This window comes from Chiloscyllium plagiosum, chromosome 21, assembly GCF_004010195.1.
Source record: "Chiloscyllium plagiosum isolate BGI_BamShark_2017 chromosome 21, ASM401019v2, whole genome shotgun sequence".
Lineage (NCBI taxonomy): Eukaryota > Metazoa > Chordata > Chondrichthyes > Orectolobiformes > Hemiscylliidae > Chiloscyllium > Chiloscyllium plagiosum.
In genome coordinates, this window is record NC_057730.1 from 44,122,903 (window position 1) to 44,145,142 (window position 22,240).

The 22,240-nt window shown below is 42.5% G+C and overlaps 1 protein-coding gene across 1 annotated transcript in view; it reads right to left on the minus strand.

The window, feature by feature from the left end:
- Positions 1 to 22,240, minus strand: part of LOC122560819 (acyl-coenzyme A synthetase ACSM3, mitochondrial-like) — a 55,676-nt gene that overhangs the window by 23,015 nt on the left and 10,421 nt on the right. The window contains exons 3-7 of the mRNA XM_043711942.1: positions 16,497 to 16,704; positions 12,972 to 13,115; positions 10,443 to 10,599; positions 3,660 to 3,739; positions 1,714 to 1,837 (exon numbers count right to left, since the gene is read on the minus strand). Coding sequence (XP_043567877.1) covers positions 1,714 to 1,837; positions 3,660 to 3,739; positions 10,443 to 10,599; positions 12,972 to 13,115; positions 16,497 to 16,704 — 713 coding nt within the window. The remainder of the gene's footprint in view (positions 1 to 1,713; positions 1,838 to 3,659; positions 3,740 to 10,442; positions 10,600 to 12,971; positions 13,116 to 16,496; positions 16,705 to 22,240) is intronic.

Consider the following 22,240-nt stretch of genomic DNA (forward strand, 5'->3'; position numbering starts at 1 on the left):
GAATACAGGGAGAACTAGCCATTTGGATATAGAACTGGCTCAAAGGTAGAAGACAGAGGGTGGTGGTGGAGGGTTGTTTTTCATACTGGATGCCTGTGACCAGTGGAGTGCCACAAAGATCAGTGCTGGGCCCTCTACTTTTTGTCATTTACATAAATGATTTGGATGCGAGCATAAGAGGTACAGTTAGTAAGTTTGCAGATGACACCAAAATTGGAGGTGTAGTGGACAGCGAAGAGGGTTATTTCAGATTACAACAGGATCTGGACCAGATGGGCCAATGGGCTGGGAAGTGGCAGATGGAGTTTAATTCAGATAAATGTGAGGTGCTGCATTTTGGGAAAGCAAATCTTAGCAGGACTTAACCACTTAATGGTAAGGTCGTAGGGAGTCTTGCTGAACAAAGAGACCTTGGAGTGCAGGTTCATAGCTCCTTGAAAATGGAGTTGCAGGCAGATAGGATAGTGAAGAAGGCATTTGGTATGCTTTCCTTTATTGGTCAGACTATTGAGTACAGGAATTGGGAGGTCATGTTGCAGCTGTACAGGACATTGGTTAGGCCACTGTTGGAATATTGTGTGCAATTCTGGTCTCCTTCCTATCGGAAAGATGTTGTGAAACTTGAAAGGGTTCAGAAAAGATTTACAAGGATGTTGCCATGGTTGGAGGATCTGTGCTACAGGGAGAGGCTGAACAGGCTGGGCTGTTTTTCCTGGAGCGTTGGAGGCTGAGGGGTGACTTTATAGAGGTTTACAAAATTATGAGGGGCATGGATAGGATAAATAGACAAAGTCTTTTCCCGGAGGTCGGGGAGTCCAGAATTAGAGGGCATAGGTTTAGGGTGAGAGGGGAAAGATATAAAAGAGACCTAAGGGGCAACGTTTTCACACAGAGGGTGGTACATGTATGGAATGAGCTGCCAGAGGATGTGGTGGAGGCTGGTACAATTGCAACATTTAAGAGGCATTTGGATGGGTATATGAATAGGAAGGGTTTGGAGGGATATGGGCTGGGTGCTGACAGGTAGGACTAGATTGGGTTGGGATAGCTGGTCGGCCTGGACAGGTTGGCCCGAAGGGTATGTTTCCATGCTGTACATCTCTATGACTCTATGACCTGCGTCACCAAGGTAACCGCCATTATTTCCATGCTGGAGTGCCAACTATGTCAATGCTGAAGCCACCATTGGAGTGAGACTCCTCCATTCTCAGAGGTCACATGACACCAGGTTATAGTCCAACTGGTTTATTTGAAATCACAAGCTTTCGGAGCGTTGCTCCTCACCTGACAAGCACGCCGAAAGCTTGTGATTTCAATTGGGCCCTAAAGGTCTATAACCTGGTGTTGTGTGAATTCTGACCTTGTCTGCCTCAGTCCAACACCGGCACCTCCACATCATTGTGGAACAGAGGCAAGAATGCTATAAATTTGTTGACATCGGACTGCTGCTTTCAATCCCAATATCAATGTGGTTCATAAGTTTCTCACACTCAGTGGAAGTGAGGGTGCAGGGAACAGATGAGGAGTGATTGAAGGAGATGGTTGGGAGTGGAGAAAAGAAGTTTTACGTGCTGGCTAATTCAATGCTTTTTCTTAAGGTTCAAGAAATTGCTTTTCGATGTTACAGGGCATGTTCCTTCATTACGAAAAGCTGTTTGGTTGGTTTCTTCCTTTAAGTAAACAAAACCTCTTACTCAGGATTAAAACACGTACAGTCTCGCTCTGGCCATATCCTTCATAGATGTCTAAGCCTGTCTCTTCTTTCCATTTGGCCATTACTTCAGGGCTGCTGGACTCACCACCAGTCACACAGTGCTGGAGGCTTCTGAACCTGTAACTAAATTTTAAAAAAAGTGAAACCACAAATGATACCGTAACTGTTTAGCACTGACCTTGTTGTATGTTTAGAGAAATTCCCATTATACCACGTATTGAAACCCAAAGTTAAAATACTGCTTTTTTATAAGAATGTTAAAAATATATTCAGGCCATTGTAGATTAAGCTACGTTTATATTTGATATTTTGGAAACTTGTTGGCTTGAGTCAAAACGTTAACTAGGCAAAAGTGAGGACTGCAGATGCTGGAAATCAGAGATTAGATCAGAGTAGTGCTGGAAAAGCACAGCAGGTCAGGCAGCATCCGAGGAACAGGAAAATCGACGTTTCAGGCAAAAAACCCTTCCTGATGAAGGGCTTTTGCCTGAAACATTGATTATTCTGCTCCTCGGATGCTGCCTGACCTGCTGTGCTTTTCCAGCACCACTCTGATCTAAAGACTTGAGTCAAAAAGTTGCACGTCTGTGATTCCTTTGGGCCTGTCTTCTGACCCATATTTTTGCCCAATGGAAGATCCCACAGTGCATGAAGCAAAAGAAACTTCACAGACAGCAGCTTGGAGAGTCATAAGACTCACCGTCTTTTTACAGGATGAGCTGTTGCATTCCAGCAGTTAGAGAGTTTAAATGTCCCACAGCCTCCTGAGAAGCTAAGGAGAGAACCTAAGTGTGTAGTGTAATTATATAGCATGAGTAGTTGAAGGATTAAAGGTGGCTGAGAGATAAGGGTGGAAATGGGTGCGGGGCAAGGGTGCTATTTGGGTAGGGTGGTAGATGGTGGTTTCAGGATTAGAAATAAGATTGGAAGGTGATAATTGGGTAATGGTGGTAAATCAGGTTGAGGTAGATAGGTTAGGGTAGGCATTGGAAGATTAAGAGTGCTAGTCCAATGGTGGGCAGTCTGGTCAGTTCAGGTGAGAGGTTTGACAAGGGGTAGGGCATTTGAAGGGTCAATGCTGGCTTGCCCGGTTAAGGGGGAATTGGGTTGGGCAGGAGACAGGGTAATTTTGGGTGGGGCATTTTGTGGGAGTCAGAAAAAGTAAGCGGGGACTGGTTGATAAGAATTTGGAGGTTGGTGGGCAAGTTTCTTGAGGCATTGGTGTCAGTGGAGAGTCAGAGGATTCAGTTATATAATTACACAGAAGTTAGGATTGTGATTTTTCCATCTAACATTTCCTGCATAACTATCCAGGTAAGTCAGTTAGAACCCTCTACAGTTTCCAAATCTAACTCAGATTTCTGAGGTTTCCGAACACAGATAATTGTCTATTGGAAGTTTGAATTTCAGACCTGGACAGTTCTCATTTCTTAAAAATAGGAACATTCAAATTGAAAGTGGATCAAGTAAGATATCTAGAAAATCAATTCAGAACATAGAAATTCAGATTACAAAAGAGAATCAAATTAGATCAGTGATATTGCATCATTTTTGATATGCAGGGCTAGAATGAGTCCCTTCCCGGTTTCTAAGTTTGAATCATTTCTGTTGATGAAATGAAGAATTAAAGAACGTGCTAGCAATGATTACATAATTCAAATTTTTGTTCAGTCCTTTACTAATATGTATGAATAAACTGTAATAAAGGTGTAAAAAAGGAACAGTAATTTGGAGAGTATGTATCTGAGGGAACAAATGTTATTAACAATGATGTGGGAATTAGTGAAGAGAAAGGGACATTGTGCCAGATTGGGAAGAAGGTGTGAATAGTCCGAAGGAGTCTTGTGCATGAATGCAGACAACAGCGTGTTTTTTGCATGGTTGTTATACATGCTCTGCCAAAATGGATGTGAAACAAAGAACGATCAGAAATTTAATACGGTACCTGGTAAGATCATTCTGTACAAGCATACGATATACAGTGGGCGGACAACAGAGGGTTGTTATTGGAAACTTGGATAAAACCTAGGAAAGGATCATTTCACAATCAATTATCACCTCAAAGCCAAATGCAATAATAAATAGCAATCTTCAAAGAACATCAGGAATGTTCTGGATTCCACAAATAGCCACAGTTGCTAGTACACAGTGAAAAATAAACCTTCCCACATCTTAAAAAAACCCACATGATATCCAGTACAACCTTCCTATCACTGTACCAGAAATGCTATTTTTTGATTTGGAAAGACTTGGTTCCTACCCTTCCTCACAGTCACATCAAAAACGGACAAAAGTGCAGATCTGTCGTACGTTGGAATCAGGGTGAGTGACACTAATTCCAAAAATGAATCATTTAAACGCAAAGTCTTGAAAGGATAATAAGGTAAATAATGTAATAGAAACAAAATAAAAGAAAGTTGGCAATGTAGTCCCTCTTTGAGAAACAACTAGTATCATAGAATCACAGAAGCCCCACAGTGTGGAAGCAGGCCATTCAGCCCATCAAGTCCACACCGACCGTCTGAAGAGCATCCTACCCGGACTCATCCTATTCTTGTAACTCCATATTTGCCAGGCTAATCCACTTAGCCTGCATATTCCTGGCCACTATGGGCAATTTAGCATGGCCAATCCACCTAACCTGCTCAACTTTGGACTGTGGCAGGAAACCGGAGCAAACCCAGACAGACACAAGGAGAATGTGCAAACTTCACACAGTGCTGTGCATTGCAAATTAATGTACATACTTAATAGATTTACTGTTCTTATTCCTGTTAGGATCATGTGGAAATTGTAAGACTTCAATAAACAAAGGTTAATAGCCTGTCCACTGAGTCCAATTTAGGAAAAATAAGAGACATCCTAAGAACAATAACCATGGTATTATTGATGAACATGGGAACAAGGAAGTTGCAAAAGCAGAAAAAAATTATTTTGTGATGAGGTAAAATGAAAGGATTTTTTTTGCATTTTCTGTGGGAAAGTGAGACCTACTGGGAGAGATGCATCCAGTAACAGAGGGGAATGTGAGCTTTGTTGAAAGACAGCCTGAAGTACAAATTGTTTTGAGAGGAAAAATATAACACATTCCACATCTCACACAAAGGGATGGTGAGGCACATCATCATCAAAATGCTTCTGGCATACACATGAAATGTGATCCATCAAGCACTCTACATTCAGACCATTCAAGGGTCATTTTCCCTATGAGTGAAGATGGAAAACTAATGATTGTTGTGGATTGACCTTCAGTTCTCCAATCTTGGAGATGATCTGTAACCATATTAAAATGAAAATTATTTGAAACACAAATTAATCTATCATAGACTGTGTTCTGATTGATGTTGGCAGGACCTGTGGAAACTCATGAAGACAAACATTCATAGAGACAGTGTGAGACCGACCCTTGTGTCCAACTCATCTATGCTGACCAGATATCGTAACCTAATTTAGTCTCCTTTGCCAGCATTTGGCCCATATTCCTCTAAACCCATCCTATTCATATATCCATCCTGATGCCTTGTAAATGCCGTATACACACACACACACACACACACACACACCTCTCTGCATGAAAAAGTTGCCCTTAGGTCCTTTCTAAATTTTTCCCCTTTCACTCTAAACCTATCCTTTCTAGTTCTGGACTCCCCCACCTCAGGAAAAATACGTTGTCTATTTACCCTATCCATAACCTACATCATTTTATAAAACTCTATAAGGTCACCCCTCAGCGACCGACGCTGCAGTAAAACAGCCCCAGCCTATTAAGCCTCTCCCTATAGCTCAAATCCTCCAATCCTGGCAAAATCCTTGTACATCTTTTCTGAACCTTTTCAAGTTTCACAACATCCTTCCAAAGCAGAGAGACCAGAATTGCACACAATATTTCAAAAGTGGCCAAACCAATGTCCTGTACAGCCACAAAATGACCTCCCAACTCCTATACTCAGTGCTCTGACCAACAAAGGAAAGCATAGCAAACGTCTTCGTCACTATCCTAACGACCTGCAACTCCACTTTCAAGGAACCATGAACTGCACTGCAATGTCTCTTTGTTCAGCAATGCTCCCCAGGACCTTACCATTAAATGTATAAATCCTGCCCTGATTTGCCTTTCCAAAATGCAACACGTTTATCTAAATTAAACACCATCCGCCTCTCCTCGGCCCATTGGCCCATCTGATCTCCACCAATTTTGGTGTTATCTGCAAACTTACTATCTATACCTCCTATGTTCATATCCAAATAATTTATATAACTGTTGAAAAGCAGTAGACCTAGCACCGATCCTTGTGGCACACTGCTATTCACAGGCCTCCAGTCTGAAAAGCAGCCCTCCACCACCACCACCCTCTGTCTTCTACTTTCAAGTCAATTCTGTATCCAAAGGCTAGTTCTCCCTTATTCCATGAGATTTAACCTTGCTCACCTGTGTTCCATGAAGATCCTTACAGATCACGTCCACCGCTCTGCCCACATCAATCCTCTTTGTTACTTCTTCAAAACACTTAATCAAATTTGTGAGACATGATTTCCCATGCTCTAAGCCATGTTGACTATCCCTAATCTGTTCCCGCCTTTCCAAATACGTGTAAATCCTGTCCCTCAGGATTCCCTCCAACAACTTGCCCACCACCGATGTCAGGCTCACAGGTCTATAGTTCCCCAACATTTCCTTACCACCTTTCATAAATAATGGCATCACGTTTGCCAACCTCCAGTCTTACCGCACTTCACCTGTGACTATCGATGACACAAATATCTCAGCAAGGGGTTCAGCAATCACTTCCCTAGCTTCACACAGAGTTCTAGAGTACACCTGATCAGGTCCTGGGGATTTATGCGTGTTAAGACATCCAGCACCTCCTCCTCTGTAATATGGACATTTTTCAAGATGTCACCATCTATTTCCCCACATTCTATATCTATCCACATCCTTCTCCACTGTAAACACTGATGCAAAATCCTTGTTAGGTATCTCCCCCATCTCCTGTCGTTCCAGGCATAGGTTGGCTTGCTGATCTTTATAGTGCTCTATTTTCTCCATAGTTGCCCTTTTGTCCTTAATGTATTTGTAGCATCCCTTTGGATTCTCCTTAACCCTATTTGCCAAAGCTATCTCATGTCCATTTTTGCCCTCCTAATTTCCCTTTTAGGTATACTCCTCCTGCCTTTATCCTCTTCTAAGGATTCGCTTGATCTCTGCTGTCTATACTTGATATATGCTTCCTTCGTTTTCTTAACCAAACCCTCAATTTCTCTAGTCATTCAACATTTCCTACACCTACCAGACTTGCCTTTCACCCTAACAGGAATATACTGTCTCTGAACTCCCATTATCTCATTTTTGAAGGCTCCCCATTTTCCATCCATCTCTTTACCTGACAACATCTGCCCCCATTCAACTTTAGAAAGTTCTTGCCTAATACTGCCAAAATTGGCCTTCCTCCAATTTGGAACTTCAACTTTTAAATCCGGTCTATCCTTTTCCATCGCTATTTTAAAATCAATAGAATTATGGTCACTGGCCCCATAGTGTTCCCTGCTGACACCTCAGTCACTTGCCATGCCCTTATTTCCCAAGGGCAGGTCAAGTTTTGTACCTTCTCTAGTAGGTACATCCACATACTGAATCAGAAGATTTTCTTGTACACACTTAACAAATTCCTGTCCATCGAATCCCTTAACACTATGGCAGTCCCAGTGAATGTTTGGAAAATTAAAAATCCCATACCATTGCTGTGGTTCTGTTCGCCGAGCTGGAAGTCTTTGTTGCAAACGTTTTGTCCCCTGGCTAGGCGACATCATCAGTGCTTGGGAGCCTCCTGCGAAGCGCTTCTTTGATGTTTCCTCCGGTGTTTATAGTGGTCTGTCCCTGCCGCTTCCGGTTGTCAGTTTCAGCTGTCCGCTGTAGTGGTTGGTATATTGGGTCCAGGTCGATGTGTTTGTTGATGGAGTTTGTGGATGAATGCCATGCCTCTAGGAATTCCCTGGCTGTTCTCTGTCTGGCTTGCCCTATGATAGTAGTGTTGTCCCAGTCGAATTCATGTTGCTTGTTGTCTGTGTGTGTGGCTACTAAGGATAGCTGGTGGACGAAACGTTTGCAACAAAAACTTCAAGCTCGGCGAACAGAACCACAACAGAAAACTCCAAGCCCCAGAGGAAAGTCATTTAATCAATTAACCGAATAATCAATTATCCGAACAAAATGGTGCCCGCCCATCCTGTTCAGATAATCGAGATTCCTATTGGGGCGCCCCTGGTCCTGAGCTTGCAGTACTTGGCAGAATGCATATCAAAAGTGTCACAAAGTGTGAAGGAGATCGTCCTACCATACATCAGGCATGGCATTCATCCACAAACTCCATCAACAAACACATCGACCTGGACCCAATATACCAACCACTACAGCGGACAGCTGAAACTGACAACCGGAAGCGGCAGGGACAGACCACTATAAACACCGGAGGAAACATCAAAGAAGCGCTTCGCAGGAGGCTCCCAAGCACTGATGATGTCGCCTAGCCAGGGGACGAAACGTTTGCAACAAAGACTTCCAGCTCGGCAAACAGAACCACAGCAACGAGCACCCGAGCTACAAATCTTTGCACAAACTTTGAATCCCATACCATTACCAACCTATTATTCTTATAGATAACTGAAATTTTACAAATCAGTTTCTCAATTTCCCGATGGCTATTATGGGGTTGAGAATATAATCCTAATAAAGTGATCATCCCTTTCTTATTTCTCAGTTCCATCCAAATAACTTCTGTGGATGTAGTTTCAGGAATATCTTCTCTAAGTACAGCCACAATGCTATCCCTTATCAAATACACACCCCCCCCCCCAACCCCCCCTCCTCTCTTGCCTCCCTTTGTCCTTCCTGTAGCATTTGTATCCTTGAACATTAAGCTGCCAGTCCTGTCCATCCCTGAGCCATGTTTCTGTAATTGCTATGATATCCCAGTCCCATGTTCCTAACCATGCCCTGAGTTCATATGCCTTCACTGTTAGGTCTGTTGCATTCAAATAAATACAGTTTAATTTATCAGTCCGACCCTGTTCTCTGCTTTGTCCCTGTCTGCCCTGACTGTTTGACTCGCTCCTTTTCCCAACTGTAGCAGTCTCAGATTGATCTCTTTCCTCACTATCTCCCTGGGTCCCATCTCGGAAATGACTGCCAGACTACTCAGACCCCTTGGCATCATGGTAGCCCACAAACCCACCAATACACTAAAACAGCAGCTAATGAACTTGAAAGGTCCTATACAGACAACGAGCAAAACTAATGTCATTTACAAAATACCATGCAAGGACTGTAACAAACACTACATAGGACAAAAGGGCATAAAACTAGCCACCAGGATACATGAACACCAACTAGCCACAAATGACATGACCTCTCTCACTAGTATCCTTGCATACAGATAAGGAAGGACACCACTTTGACTGGGACAACACATCCATCCTAGGACAAGCCAAACAAAGATATGCACGAGAATGTTTAGAAGCATGGCATTCCAAGCGGAACTCTATCAACAAACATATTGAGTTAGACCCCATCCACCACCCCCTGAGAAAAGGAACAGGAAGTGACTTCACCACAGGAAATAAAACCACACAGGAAATGACATCACCAACCTAAAGAAACCCAAACATATAAATAGAAAGCAGGAATTTTCAGCATGGTTTTTCCTGAGTTCCACTGAAGATGTTACCTAGTAGGGTGATGAAACATCTGGAAATGAACCTTCCAGCTCAGTGAGCTACATCCTACATCCAAAACCTCAACTTGAGCTACAAATCTTCTCTAAACTCACTAAGAACTATGCACTTATCTATTCCTGTGCTGTGAGCTCTCCCACACAGGTTCCTCCAAGGTCAGCTGTGAATTTCACTGTTTGTTAATTTTTCCTAGATGCACTCCAATGTCCAGAGATACTTGAACTGAAACAGCAAAGGCAGTAACTGTGCAGATTCACGCTGTGAGAAAGTGAGGACTGCAGATCCTGGAGAAAAATTGTGGTGCTGCAAAAGCACAGCTGATCAGGCAGCATCCAAGGAGCAGGAGAGTGAACATTTTGGGCATAAACCCTTCATCAGCTCTTCATTTCAGATTCTCTACTGTATCATGCTACTTTCTCTGACCATGTGATTGCTGCCTTTGTCTGTCTTCCTCCTTTTAAAGTGCAGTTGTTTTGATCTTTCTCCCTCCCAAAGTTCCAAAACAATGCAACAGCATACAAAACAGTAATTGCTGCTTCTGGAATTCAAGGAACTAACCTCTAGCACCTGAAATACCTCAAAAAAGGAGCAGCTCTTACTGTTCTCCATCTTGGATTACCCAGAATATATAATGCATAATAATCAATGTCAACGGACATATTTCAAACCTCAGCCACTTAATAATTGATTAGAAATTTGGTGTAGTCAAAAATAACCCAATGTGTTATATTCACTGAGGCATTTAGACTTTCAAAGCATGCTTTTGCTTGTGGTTATAATTTGTGATTAGTCAATTGGAATAAATCATTTAAAACATATTTTTTGCCTGAAGTATGAGTTTGTATTAATGTGCGGTGCTTTTATTAGGAATGCCATACTATGGAAGTGAATAGAAAGTATACATTGGATATGGTTTATTCCACAGCTCGTGTGTTTATAAAACCAGAGTCAACACTAATAATCACAATTTACTGAAAAAGAACATCAATTGTTCACTTACTTCTAACATGGTTTTGGGATCAAACCGTGGCATCTGATGGACAAAAGCACACGCTCCTTGAATCCAAGGTGAAAAGAAGCTGTTCCATGCAGACTTAACCCAGCCAGTGTCTGAGCTACACCACATCACATCAGAGGGAGTAAGGTCCAACCAGTACCTGGTAGAGCGCATTATCATAATCAGTTTTCTGTCCCGCTGCCTTATAACTGCTTATAAACTACTTTTGGAAGACTAGCTAATGCTGAATTTCCCAGACAAAATGAAACCCTTTTAATAGTAAAATTCCTGTCAATTGAAATACCTGAAGCAAAGTACCCCAATAGCATTGTGAGTATTCTGTAGCATAGCACTGCAGTACTGATTATAATAAATTACAGACCATTGGCAAGGCTGCTTGCTCCAAGTGTCATTGAATGAATGGGAGAAGGGAGAAATTGTGGAAGGAGTTTAATAAAAAACAACGAAGAGTAGTGCAATCCTTTATCTCCATTTTAGCTTCCTTGACTCCTGCTAAAACAGTCAGAAGACTCTGGCTTGACTGATTGATTCCACAGGGTAAAAACAATGACTGCAGATGCTGGAAACCAGATTCTAGATTAGTGGTGCTGGAAGAGCACAGCAGATCAGGCAGCATCCGAGGAGCAGTAAAATCGACGTTTCGGGCAAAAGCCCTTCAGGAATACAGGCAGAAAGCCTGAAGGGTGGAGAGATAAGTGAGATTCCACAATCAAATAGCTCTAGAATGTGCCTTACCCTGTGAAGTCTTCCTTAACAATCTCTGGAGACTTCTGACTATCCCATGTGCTAGTTTGTGCAAAAGTCTGACATTGTTATTCTCACAAAATACTATCTTAGAGCTAATGTCCCAGGTACCATTATTACCATCCCTGAGTATGTCTTGTCTTATTGCCAGGTTAGACCCAGCAGAAATGATGGCACAGTACTATAAAATGAGGTGGTCATTGTCTTGAGATAATGGCTCTGAACTGCATGAGGTCTTGTAGCATCAGACCAAAACATGAATGAGGAAATCTCTTTACAGCCCCCCTTCCACTAATGAATCAATACTCTTCCATATGGGAGAAGTACTTTAGGGTGGCACAAACATAGAGTGGGCAGGGCATTTCAATGTTACTCTTGAAGGGTGGCTTAGTCATTTCATTCCTGAACAAACTGTCTAAGGTGTGTGGCATCTGATGCATAAAACCAACAAGAGGAATAATCTATTAGACAGCGTCTAATATTCCAGTCTATTATTGCAAATTTTCCTATCACAGACACATCTGTCCATGGCAGTATAGATTGGACTGACCACCACACAGTTCTTGTGAAGCTAAAGTCCCAACTTTTCATTGAGAATACCCTTCATCACATTGTGTGGCATTGTCATTGTGCTAAATAAGATGGATTTGGAACTGATCTAGCAACCCAAAGCTGGGCTCCCATGAGGTTCTGTGGACCATCAGCTCCAATAAAACTGTATTCAACTACAGTCTGCAAACTCCCAGTCCAGCATATCCCTCATTCTACCATTAGCATCAAGCCAATGGATTCAAATGAAGTGAACAGGAGGCCTTACCTGGAGCAGTAACAGACATAGCCCAAGAGGAGGTGCAGGGCAATAGATCTAATGGCCTCCCTATGCTTTGAAACAACTCTGTAATTCATATCAATTCTATGAGATGCCAGCCTGGCTAATCTCCAACACAGGATTGTGTCCATGCCAAACAGTGGAATCAGGTTGCAATAGACAGAACTAAGTGATCCCACAACCAAGAGATCAGATCAAAGCTCTGCAACTTGCCCATCCAGTCTTGAATGGTGGTGGACAGTTAAATAACTACCCGGAGGAGGTAGCTCCACAAATATCCCCATTCTCAATGAAAGGGAAGTCCATCATAACCATGTACATGACAAGTTGGAAGCATTTGCAGCCATTTTCAGGCAGAAATGCCAAATGGATGATCCACCTTGGCTTCCTCCTGCGGTCCCTGAGCATCACAGATATGATTCTTTGGCCATTTCAATTCACTCCTCAGGAAATCAAGAAACAGCTAAAGGTACTAGACACTGCAAAAACTATGGTCTCTGAGAACATTCTGACAATAATATTCTGCTTGCTGTAGCACTAGGGGATTGGTTATAGCTCAGTTGGCTGGACAGCTGCATTGTGATGGGATCAGTTTCCACACCAGCTGAGGTTACCATGAAGGATTCTCCTTCTCAACCTCTCCCCTCATCTGAGGTGTGATGATCCTCAGGTTCAACCACTATCATCTCTCTGTAATGAGAAAGCATTCTGAAGATCTGGAAAAGCTATGGTGGCTTTACCTTTAGTAATATTTAGTCCTGAAAGACAATCTTAGAAGAAAAATAAATAGTAAATGCAACATTTACAACATTTGTGATTGATATTTTCGGCTTAATCTTGTAAAAAAGCTTTGCAAAATATTTTGTTCTTAGCTCCAGATTTATCATTACCAACATTTCATACATACTTCGAATTTATGCATGAAATAGTTCTCTGACCTTCCATTTACTGTATGGCCTATTCCATAACTGCAGTGGGTATGAAGGACCATTTTTGGAGTTCCTGTAGATCCACTGGTGAAGAAAATGGCCATCGGGTCCAAACTCTTGGTTTTTACACATTTGTGGTCATCCGATGCGTTTCTTAGGAGATAGAATTAAGACCCTTGACAATTATTTGCATTTTCTTTTTCAAAGGGATACTTATAATTATTTTAAAGCATTTGTATTCTCATAGTTTAAAAATCACAGAACACCAGGCATTAGTCCATCAGATTTAATTGAAGACCTGTTCCTGTTGGACTATAACCCGGTGTTGTGTGATTTTTAACTTTGTCCATCCCAGTCCAACACCAGCTCCTCCAAACTTTGTATTCTCATGCATTTAAAAATGGCATCAAAGGTTATTTTAGTCTATTTGGGAATTGATTTATCTTAACACTGTAAATATGTTATTTTGTCTTATTAATCAATCAACACCTCATGCCCTTTGTGTTGCGATTTTTTTATCTGAGAAAAACAGACAAAGGCAAGGACTTAAATTTAAAAAAGAAAAGATATGATGGCTTTTTGATTCATTTAATGAAGCCTGGAAAATAATTATAAGTCAATTTATTTAAGTAAGGCAAGAGGACACATTTCAAGGAAAGAAATTTGTCTCATAGCACTAAGATTACTGGTGATGCTTTCAACTAAAACAAGGCTTCCCAATTTAGGGCTCAGGACTCCAAATAGGGTTGTGAGCTCTGAGGTAATAAGACCCACTATAGACTACTGACTGAGTTACCTGGACTACACCTCCTCCCATTCTGCCTCCTGTAAAAAAGCTATCCCTTATTGCCAATTCCTCCACCTCCACCGCATCTGCTCCCAGGAGAACCAGTTCCACCACAGAACACACCATATGGCCTCCTTCTTTAAAGACTACAATATCCCCTCCTACGTGGTTGATGATGCCGTCCAGCGCATCTCATTCAGTTCCCATACCTCCGCCCTTGAACCCCACCCTTCCAACTGCAACAAGGACAGAACCCCCCCCCTCCCAGTCCTCACCTTCCACCCCACCAACCTCCATATACATCGCATCATCCTCCCTCATTTTCACGACCTACAAATGGACTCCACCACCAAAGGTATATTTTCCTCCCCACCCTTATCTGCTTTCCGTAAAGACTGTTCCCTCCGCGACTCCGTTATCAGGTCTAAGCCCCCCACCAACCCACTCTCCCCTCCTGGCAACTTCTTCTGCCACCACACGAGTTGCAAAACCTGTGTCCCACACCTCCCAACTCACCTCTGTCCAAGGCATCAAAGGAGCCTTCCACATTGATCAGAGTTTTACCTGCACTTCCACACATGTCATTTACTGTATTCGTTGCTCCTGATGCAGTGTCCTCTACACTGGGGAGACAGGACGCCTACTCGCACAGCACTATAGAGAACATCTTCAGGATACCTGCACCGACCAACCCCACTGCCCCACTGTCAAACACTTCAACTCCCCCTCCCACTTTGCTTGGACATGCAGGTCCCGGACCTCCTCCAACACCACTCCCTAACCACCCAACTCCTGGAGGAAGAATGCCTCATCTCCCGCCTCGGGGACCCTCAAACCCCATGGCATCAATGTGGACTTCACCAGTTTCCTCATTTCCCTTCCCCCCACCTTATCCCAGATCCAACCTTCCAACTCGGCACTGCTTTCCTGTCCATCTTCCTCCCCATCTGTGCGTTCCACCCTCCTCTTCAACCTATCATCATTTCCCCCACCTCCATCTATCTAACTCAGCTACCTTCCTCCACCCTCACCTCCCTCCCATTTATCTCACCACCCCGCTGGCTCACAGCCTCATTCCAGATGAAGGGCTTTTGCCTGAAACGTGGACTCTCCTGCTGCTCGGATGCTGCCTGACCTGCTGTGCTTTTCCAGCACCACACTCTTGACTCTGGCTGAATTATAACAACAATGTGTCCATTGCTGTACTCTCTATGACTCTATGACTCTTAGAGGGAGAGCCCCAGCTCTCACTGTTCTTGGAAAATGCTCATGCCAATAGGATCATGGTGGAAAGATATTAGGGAAGCAGTGAACTAAGGCAATGGTGGAGGGTCAGGGGGTTGACCAATGTAAACTCCACAATGGGAGAAAAGGAGCCAAAGTAATTATTTTTTGGCATACCCACCACCAAACCACCTGTTTGACAAATTAAAGAATTGGTCATTAACAAGCACTATCCACCAGGGCCATCCAAACTAGAGGAAGGGTAGGGAAAAAGGGAGGGGTCAAATCAAAATAGTTTTGGAGAGGGAACTAAGGCACTCTAGCCTGCACCTCTTCCAAATGCAATAGTCAAATACTTTTGTCTTCTCAGAAGTGTCATGACACCTCTCTGGAGAAGGTGGGACTTGAACATAGGCCCCCCTGGCTTAGCAGTAGGGACTCTACCACAAGAGTCTTCAAATTACAGATTTTTTCATTGAATATAAGTTTCATGATCTGCCATGATGTGATTTAAACTCACATCCCTAGGACATTTGCTTGGGTTTCTGGATTGCTAGTCCAGTGATATTACCACTGCAGCACCATCTTGCTACCAAGTCAATACAAATATGTAAAGGTGAGTGGAATCTCTGTCCTATTCTGGATGGCTGTCCCAGAGCCTTTTGATGAACTGCCTCAAAATGCTGTTAATTGATTAGATTTGGTAAAGCAGGACAATTATGGAGCTCAAAGTTTATGATAAGTTAAAAATCTTCAAGGTACTTTTTCATTCATTTATATAGCTCGTTGATTATTAATACTGCTGAAAAAATACATTTTGTTGAAACTTTTCATCTTGCATTCATCAGGGCAATTCACAAGAAATACCAATAAAGTGGAAAATAATATTTCAACCGGAATGAGGTAATTGGTTTGCAATAGACTTTGGTTAGTAGATTTATTGCCATGGTGAAGGTACTACTCAGATGATGACTGACAATTGGCTGCCAAATTTTGTTTAAATTTTAAACCAAGTAGGTTGGTTTTGATTGGTCAGACATTGCCCTGAGAAATTAATAAGAAAATGGCAACCATCAATTGTGTTGAGTAGAAACAGGCACAGCATTTATACATTTTTAAAATCTGTTTGCAAAGAACAGAGATGGCCTTGTGTGTCAATTTATGTGGCTTCTGGTATGTGCAAATACTCCATATTGCAAACCCCCAAGAAGTCCACTTGCCAATTAATCAGTTTTCTCCTCTTATAAAATACAGATGTTACTTCCCCTTCCAATATTATTTTTGCAAATTGTTATATGAGCGCTAGCCAAAAAGCTTTGACAAAATGTGACTTGACTAGCAATAATCAAGTTCTATACTACAAAATGACTATAATTACTAATAATGAAGTATTGTTAAGGCCTTGTGCCAAATTGATTGAATTAACTTATTGAAATATCTTTAATATCTATGGATACACTTGAAGTTTCTTTTAAAGTTATTCTATTTCACAATTATTCTCCATAAAACTAATTGTTACGAACCGGAAAAGGTCTTGGAAGTTCATCCATCCCAGTTTATGTTTTTGTGATACAACCAACTTTGCTTTGAGAGAAGGGCAGTTGGATGCCACTGACTCTACAGCATCCACCAGGCTGTCATCTGTGACGATGCATTTTGCTTTGGAGGCTTGAAGCCGGTGTAAAATATCTGTGGCTCTTAACTGAGTTGTGCCAGGGATCAGTATAGTACCTAAACAGAGCACAAACAAAAACAATATCTAAATACCTGCAAAAATTTAGCTTTAGAATTAATTGGAACTAATTTATGAATCGGATCTGAGTTATTTTAAAGAAATGAGTTTGATTTGTATTATATGTGTGTGTGCTGGAAACCTATCATATAAACTGAAGATGATGGAAATATTTAGCAGATGAAGCAGCCTCTGTCAGACTGGACGAATTAAAGGTTTTGATCTGTGCCCTTCCAACAAACTGGAAAACACTACAGGGAATAAGGGGAGGAGAGAGAAGAGAAGTTCTATGTTAAGGTAGAAGGCAGGAGTGCTTTACACCACCTGAAGTCTGAAAATAATGGAGGTAAAAGTTATCTGGAGAATAGTTAGTTCAGTTGGATAAATGGCTAACCTGTGTTTAAGAATAAAGTCAAAGCGTGTGGCTTGGCAACTTTCCAGCTTGAACTGGATTTGGATCCGACCTTGTTTCCCTGCTTTATAATTAAATTACACGTGTTCGTGACCCTTGAATAATTGAGCAAGCAAAGATAGGAGAGATTTCATGTGAACTTTATCATTAACACATTTGGTGGAAAGTCACATTGCAGAATGAAACCTGACTCGATCAAGCAAGATTTTTTTTTTACAATTTGGTCACTGCTACCAATGTACATTTAACAAAACGACATCAATCTCTTCGACACAAGAAAGAATGAAAGAGAAAGTATATATGTATATTTATTAGAATATAAGGTATATGATTTGTTTATGATTTACAGTTCAAAAGAAGAGTCATACTGATCTTGAAATGTTAACTTTGTTTCTCTCTCTCCACGGATACTGCCAGATCTGTTGAGTTTCTTTATCACTGTCTGTTTATTTTCTCTCAAAATGAGGGCGAGATGTCCTGGACTCTGAAGGCATTTTGTTTGCATTGGGTGTGTTTTATGCTGGACCGAGTAAATAGTGAAGCGCATTAAGCTACATCAAAAGAACATAAGAAATCGGGAAAGAAGTAGGTCATCTGGCCCCTCAAGTGTGCTCCGCCTTTCAATAACATCATGGCTGATCTTTGCATGCACTCAGCTCCACTTACCCACCTACTCACCATAATCCTTCCTTCCTTTTTTTCCAACAAAAATCTATCTTTCTTTGCCTTAAAAACCACTCAACAAGGTAGCCTCTGCTTCACTGGGCAGGGAATTCCATAGATTCAGGTGAAGAAGTTCAGGTGAAGAAGTTCCTCCTCAACTCAGTCCTAAATCGCCTCCCCTTTGGCTTTAGGCTGTGCACCCCCTCCAATGCGAGTACATCGTTTCTCAAGTAATGAGACCAAAACTGTACACAGGCGTGGCCTCATCAGTACCCTATACTACTGTAGCATAACCTCTCTGTTTTTATCCCTCTTTCATCCCTCTAGCAATGAAGGACAATATTCCATTTGCCTTCTTAATTACCTGCAGCACCTGCAAACCAACCTTTTGTGATTCATGTTAGAAGGGCCTGGATCTTTTTAGGGGGAAACACCCACCTTTTGCTTTCAGTTTGCAGAAGTACTGAAGGAACCTGGATGTGTAAAACAGTCTCTCTTGATGAAAGGAGATAGTTCAGAACAGTTAGAAACAGGTTCCCCCAGTGCAAGGAGTTTAGATTAAAAATTCCAGACCTGATAAATTTAATTAGAATCTTGAAGGATTATTTAAATCTGAGATAGTCAAAACCCAGTGTGTGAAAACTCAAGGAGGAAGCTATCAAACTCTCAAGACTGGGAATTGAAAGCAACAGTTCAGTCAAAACATAGAGGTCTGATAGAGAAGGGAGTACTGCAAAGGGGTGTTGTTGGAAGAAATGTTTTATCTTGTATATATAAATAGTTTGGTTCATTTTATTTTTTCATTTGTTTTGCATAATTTATTGTGGATGGCACAGTGGCACAGAGGTTAGCACTGCTGCCTCACAGCGCCAGAAACCCGGGTTCAATTCCTGCCTCAGGCGACTCTCTGTGTGGAGTTTGCACATTCTCCCCGTGTCCGTGTGGGTTCCCTACGGGCGCTCTGGTTTCCTCCCACAATCCAAAAATGTGCACGTTAGGTGAATTGGCCATGCTAAATTGCCCGTAGTGTTAGGTGAAGGGGTAAATGTAGGGGAATGGGTCTGGGTGGGTTGCGGGTCGGTGTGGACTTGTTGGACCGAAGGGCCTGTTTCCACACTGTAAGTAGTCTAATCTAATAATAAACTTAATTTGTAACTTTATTTTATTAAAATGAAATATAGAATATTGTAAGTTTCTGTTTTTGTGAATGATTACCTTGTTAAATAAAAAAAACAAGAGCTATCAAGCCAGATTTCAGACTCAGATCATATGCTTGGAAAAATTGGAAAGATAATATCACAAATATTAAAAGAAAGATATAACTCTTTTTCTCAGCAATATCCTTAAATGCTCTATCCTAACCAAGTATCTCTCCTAGCTTCACTTTAAAAATACTTATTCAACTACTGAGGTTGCAAATGTTTCCTCTTGGAGATCACTCCTACCAACATTGAGGAAGTGTGCATCTTCATGAGTTGGCTTTCTTTAATTCACTCTGGGATGTTGGCACCGCTGGCCATGCCAGCATTTATCGCCCGTCCCTAGCTGCCCTTGAGAAGGTGGTGGTGAGCCGCCTTCATAAAACCTGCAATCCACATGCTGTAGGTTGACCCACAATGCCCTTGGGGGGACATTCTACGATTTTGACCCAGTGATAGTAAAGGAGCAGCGATATATTTTCAAGTCAGAATGGTGAGTGGCTTGGAGGGGAACATGCAGGTGGTGGTGTTCTCACGTACCTACTGCCCTTGTTCTTCTGGATAGGAGTGGCTGTGAGTTTGGAAGATGCTATCTAAGGATCTTTGGTGAATTTCTGAAGTGCATCTTAGAGATAGTACACACTATTGCTACTGAGCATCGGTGGTGGAAGGAATGGACATTTGTGGATGTGGTGCCAATCAAGCGTGCTGCTTTCTTCTGGATGTTGGAACTGCACCCATTCAGGCAAATAGGAAGTATTCCATCACCTCTGACTTTTGGTCAGGCTTTGGGGAGTCAGGAGGTGAGTTACTTGTCACAGTATTTCTAGCCTCTGACCTGCTCTTGTAGACATTGTGTTTATGTGGCAAGTTCACTGAGTTTCTGGTCAATGGTAACACCCAGCATGTTGATAGTGGGGGGATTCAATGGTAATAACACCCTTGAATGTCAAGGAATGGTGACTAGGTTATTGGTGATGGTCCTTTCCTGTCATTGTATGATTCAAATGTTACTTACCAGTTGTCAGCCCAAGCCTGGATAGTGTCCAGTTCTTGTTGCATTTGAGCATGAGCTACTTCAGTATCTGAGGAGTCACAAATACTGCTGAGCATTGTGCAATCATCAGTGAACATTCCCACTTTTGACCCCCCGATGGAGGATTGGGTGAAGCAGCTGAAGATGGTTGGGCCTAGAAACACTACCCTGAGGAATTCCTGCAGAGATGTCCTGAAGATGACTGATCTTTGAAAATGACAATCATTTGCCTATGTAGCAAGTATGACTCCAACCAGTGGATATTTTGTCCCCAGATACCCATTAGTTACAGTTTTGCTAGGGGTCCTTGATGTCACACGTGGTTGAAAGCAGCCTTGATGTGAAAGGCTGTCACTGTCACCTCACCTATTTCATAGCTGCACCAGGTTGGCACCTCATTTTTAAGTCTGCCTGGTGCTGCCTTTGGGATGCCCTTTTGCACTCTCCATTGAATGAGAGTTGATCCACTGTTCGACAGTAATGTTTGAATGTAGTGAGGGCCAGTATTAAATTGCTCCAGATTTCTTAGTTTCTTACTGATTGAGCTTCAAACCACTGTGGACCTTTGGTGGAACAACAGCAGAAACTGAGGACATTGTGGAGGTAAGCTTCGGGCACTTGCAATTTGGATGATCATGGAAGGCAATGCTTCACCAAATAAGTCGAAGTGTCAGCATCCCAGTCTAGGTGACACCTGCATATCTTATTCCTTGCCCTCTCTCAACTCCAGTAACTTTGAGCTTTCTCACATTCTCACCCGACTATTTTACCTACCCAGCCACTTCACCCCCAAACCCCAGGCATACAGAACACTCATGCACTGTCCCCCCATTGAAGCATAAGTGGTAGGAACTATCATTGACACCTCCTCCCACAGTACCCCTTACCCTGTTATATTTCGTCATCTCCCATGCTTATATGTTGTGTTGCCCCTTTCAAAACTATTAACCCTGCTGCATTCCAAAAACCCCACAATTGACTTCCCCAGGGTTCCTGATAACATCTTGTTGACTTTCAGTGAAGAGATTCCCCAGTCCAATTGTGGGCATACCTCTGATCTGGGTGTAGCTCACCAACTAACTTACCACAAATCCACCGACTGTTTGAGCTGGACTTGCAGGACTGATTGTGGCCCACTTCCCAAACTGTAGGCATATACAGCCCTGACTGCAGACACCTCAAGTGGCTGGCTGACCGTACCCAAGCCTGTGGATTGATCTTGGATGATGCTCTTGGTTTACTGTGCTGGGACACTGTGAGTAAAGGCCATTTCCCTTGACCTGACTGAGGACTACTCTCCTTAGTACTTGAGACATGGTTATTTGGATGAAACACATTTGTTATGTAACGTGTGGCATATGATGTATAGCAATTAGCATGGTGCCATGTATAGCATGTAGCATGGTTCATCCCCTTGCCTTCATTACTGTTGACAATCATGATAAGCTGGTGTCTGTGCTATATAGGAAGGCAAGGCAGAGTACTGTGAATCTTTAAGCTATGAATGAGGTGAGAAAGTGCAAAACTGCAAGGCAAGGCAGAGATACTGTGAGCATCCATGTAGATAAAAAATGAGTAAGCTCCAAGAGAGCAAGTGAGGAGCCCATAGATTCACGCTGATCCAACCCATGAGTTATAGAGTCATAGTCATAGAGTCATACAGATGTACAGCAAACAGACCCTTCGGTCTACCCTGTCCATGCCAACCAGATACCTGATTCCTGATGAAGGGTTTTTGCCCGAAACGTCGATTTTACTGCTCCTCGGGTGTTGCCTGAACTGCTGTGCCTTTCCAGCACCACTAATCCAGAACCATGCCAACCAGATATCCCAACCCAATTTAGCCCCACTTGCCAGCACCCGGCCCATATCCCTTCAAGAAGGTCAGATTGCACCTAAATTGGAAGGGGACTAATATACAGGCAGGGAAATTTGCTGGAGCTGCTTGAGAGGATTTAAACTAGTAAGGTGGGGGGGCGGGGGAGGGGAGTGAGGGGAGGTGGTGGTGGGAGTGGGGGTGGGACCCAGAGAGACAGTGAGGAAAGAGATCAATCTGAGACTGATACAGTTGAGAACAGAAGCGAGTCAAACAATCAGGGCAGGCAGGGACAAGGTGGGACTAATAAATTAAACTGTTTTTATTTCAATGCAAGGGGCCGAACAGGGAAGGCAGATGAACTCAGGGCATAGTTAGGAACATGGGACTGGGATATCATAGCAATTAC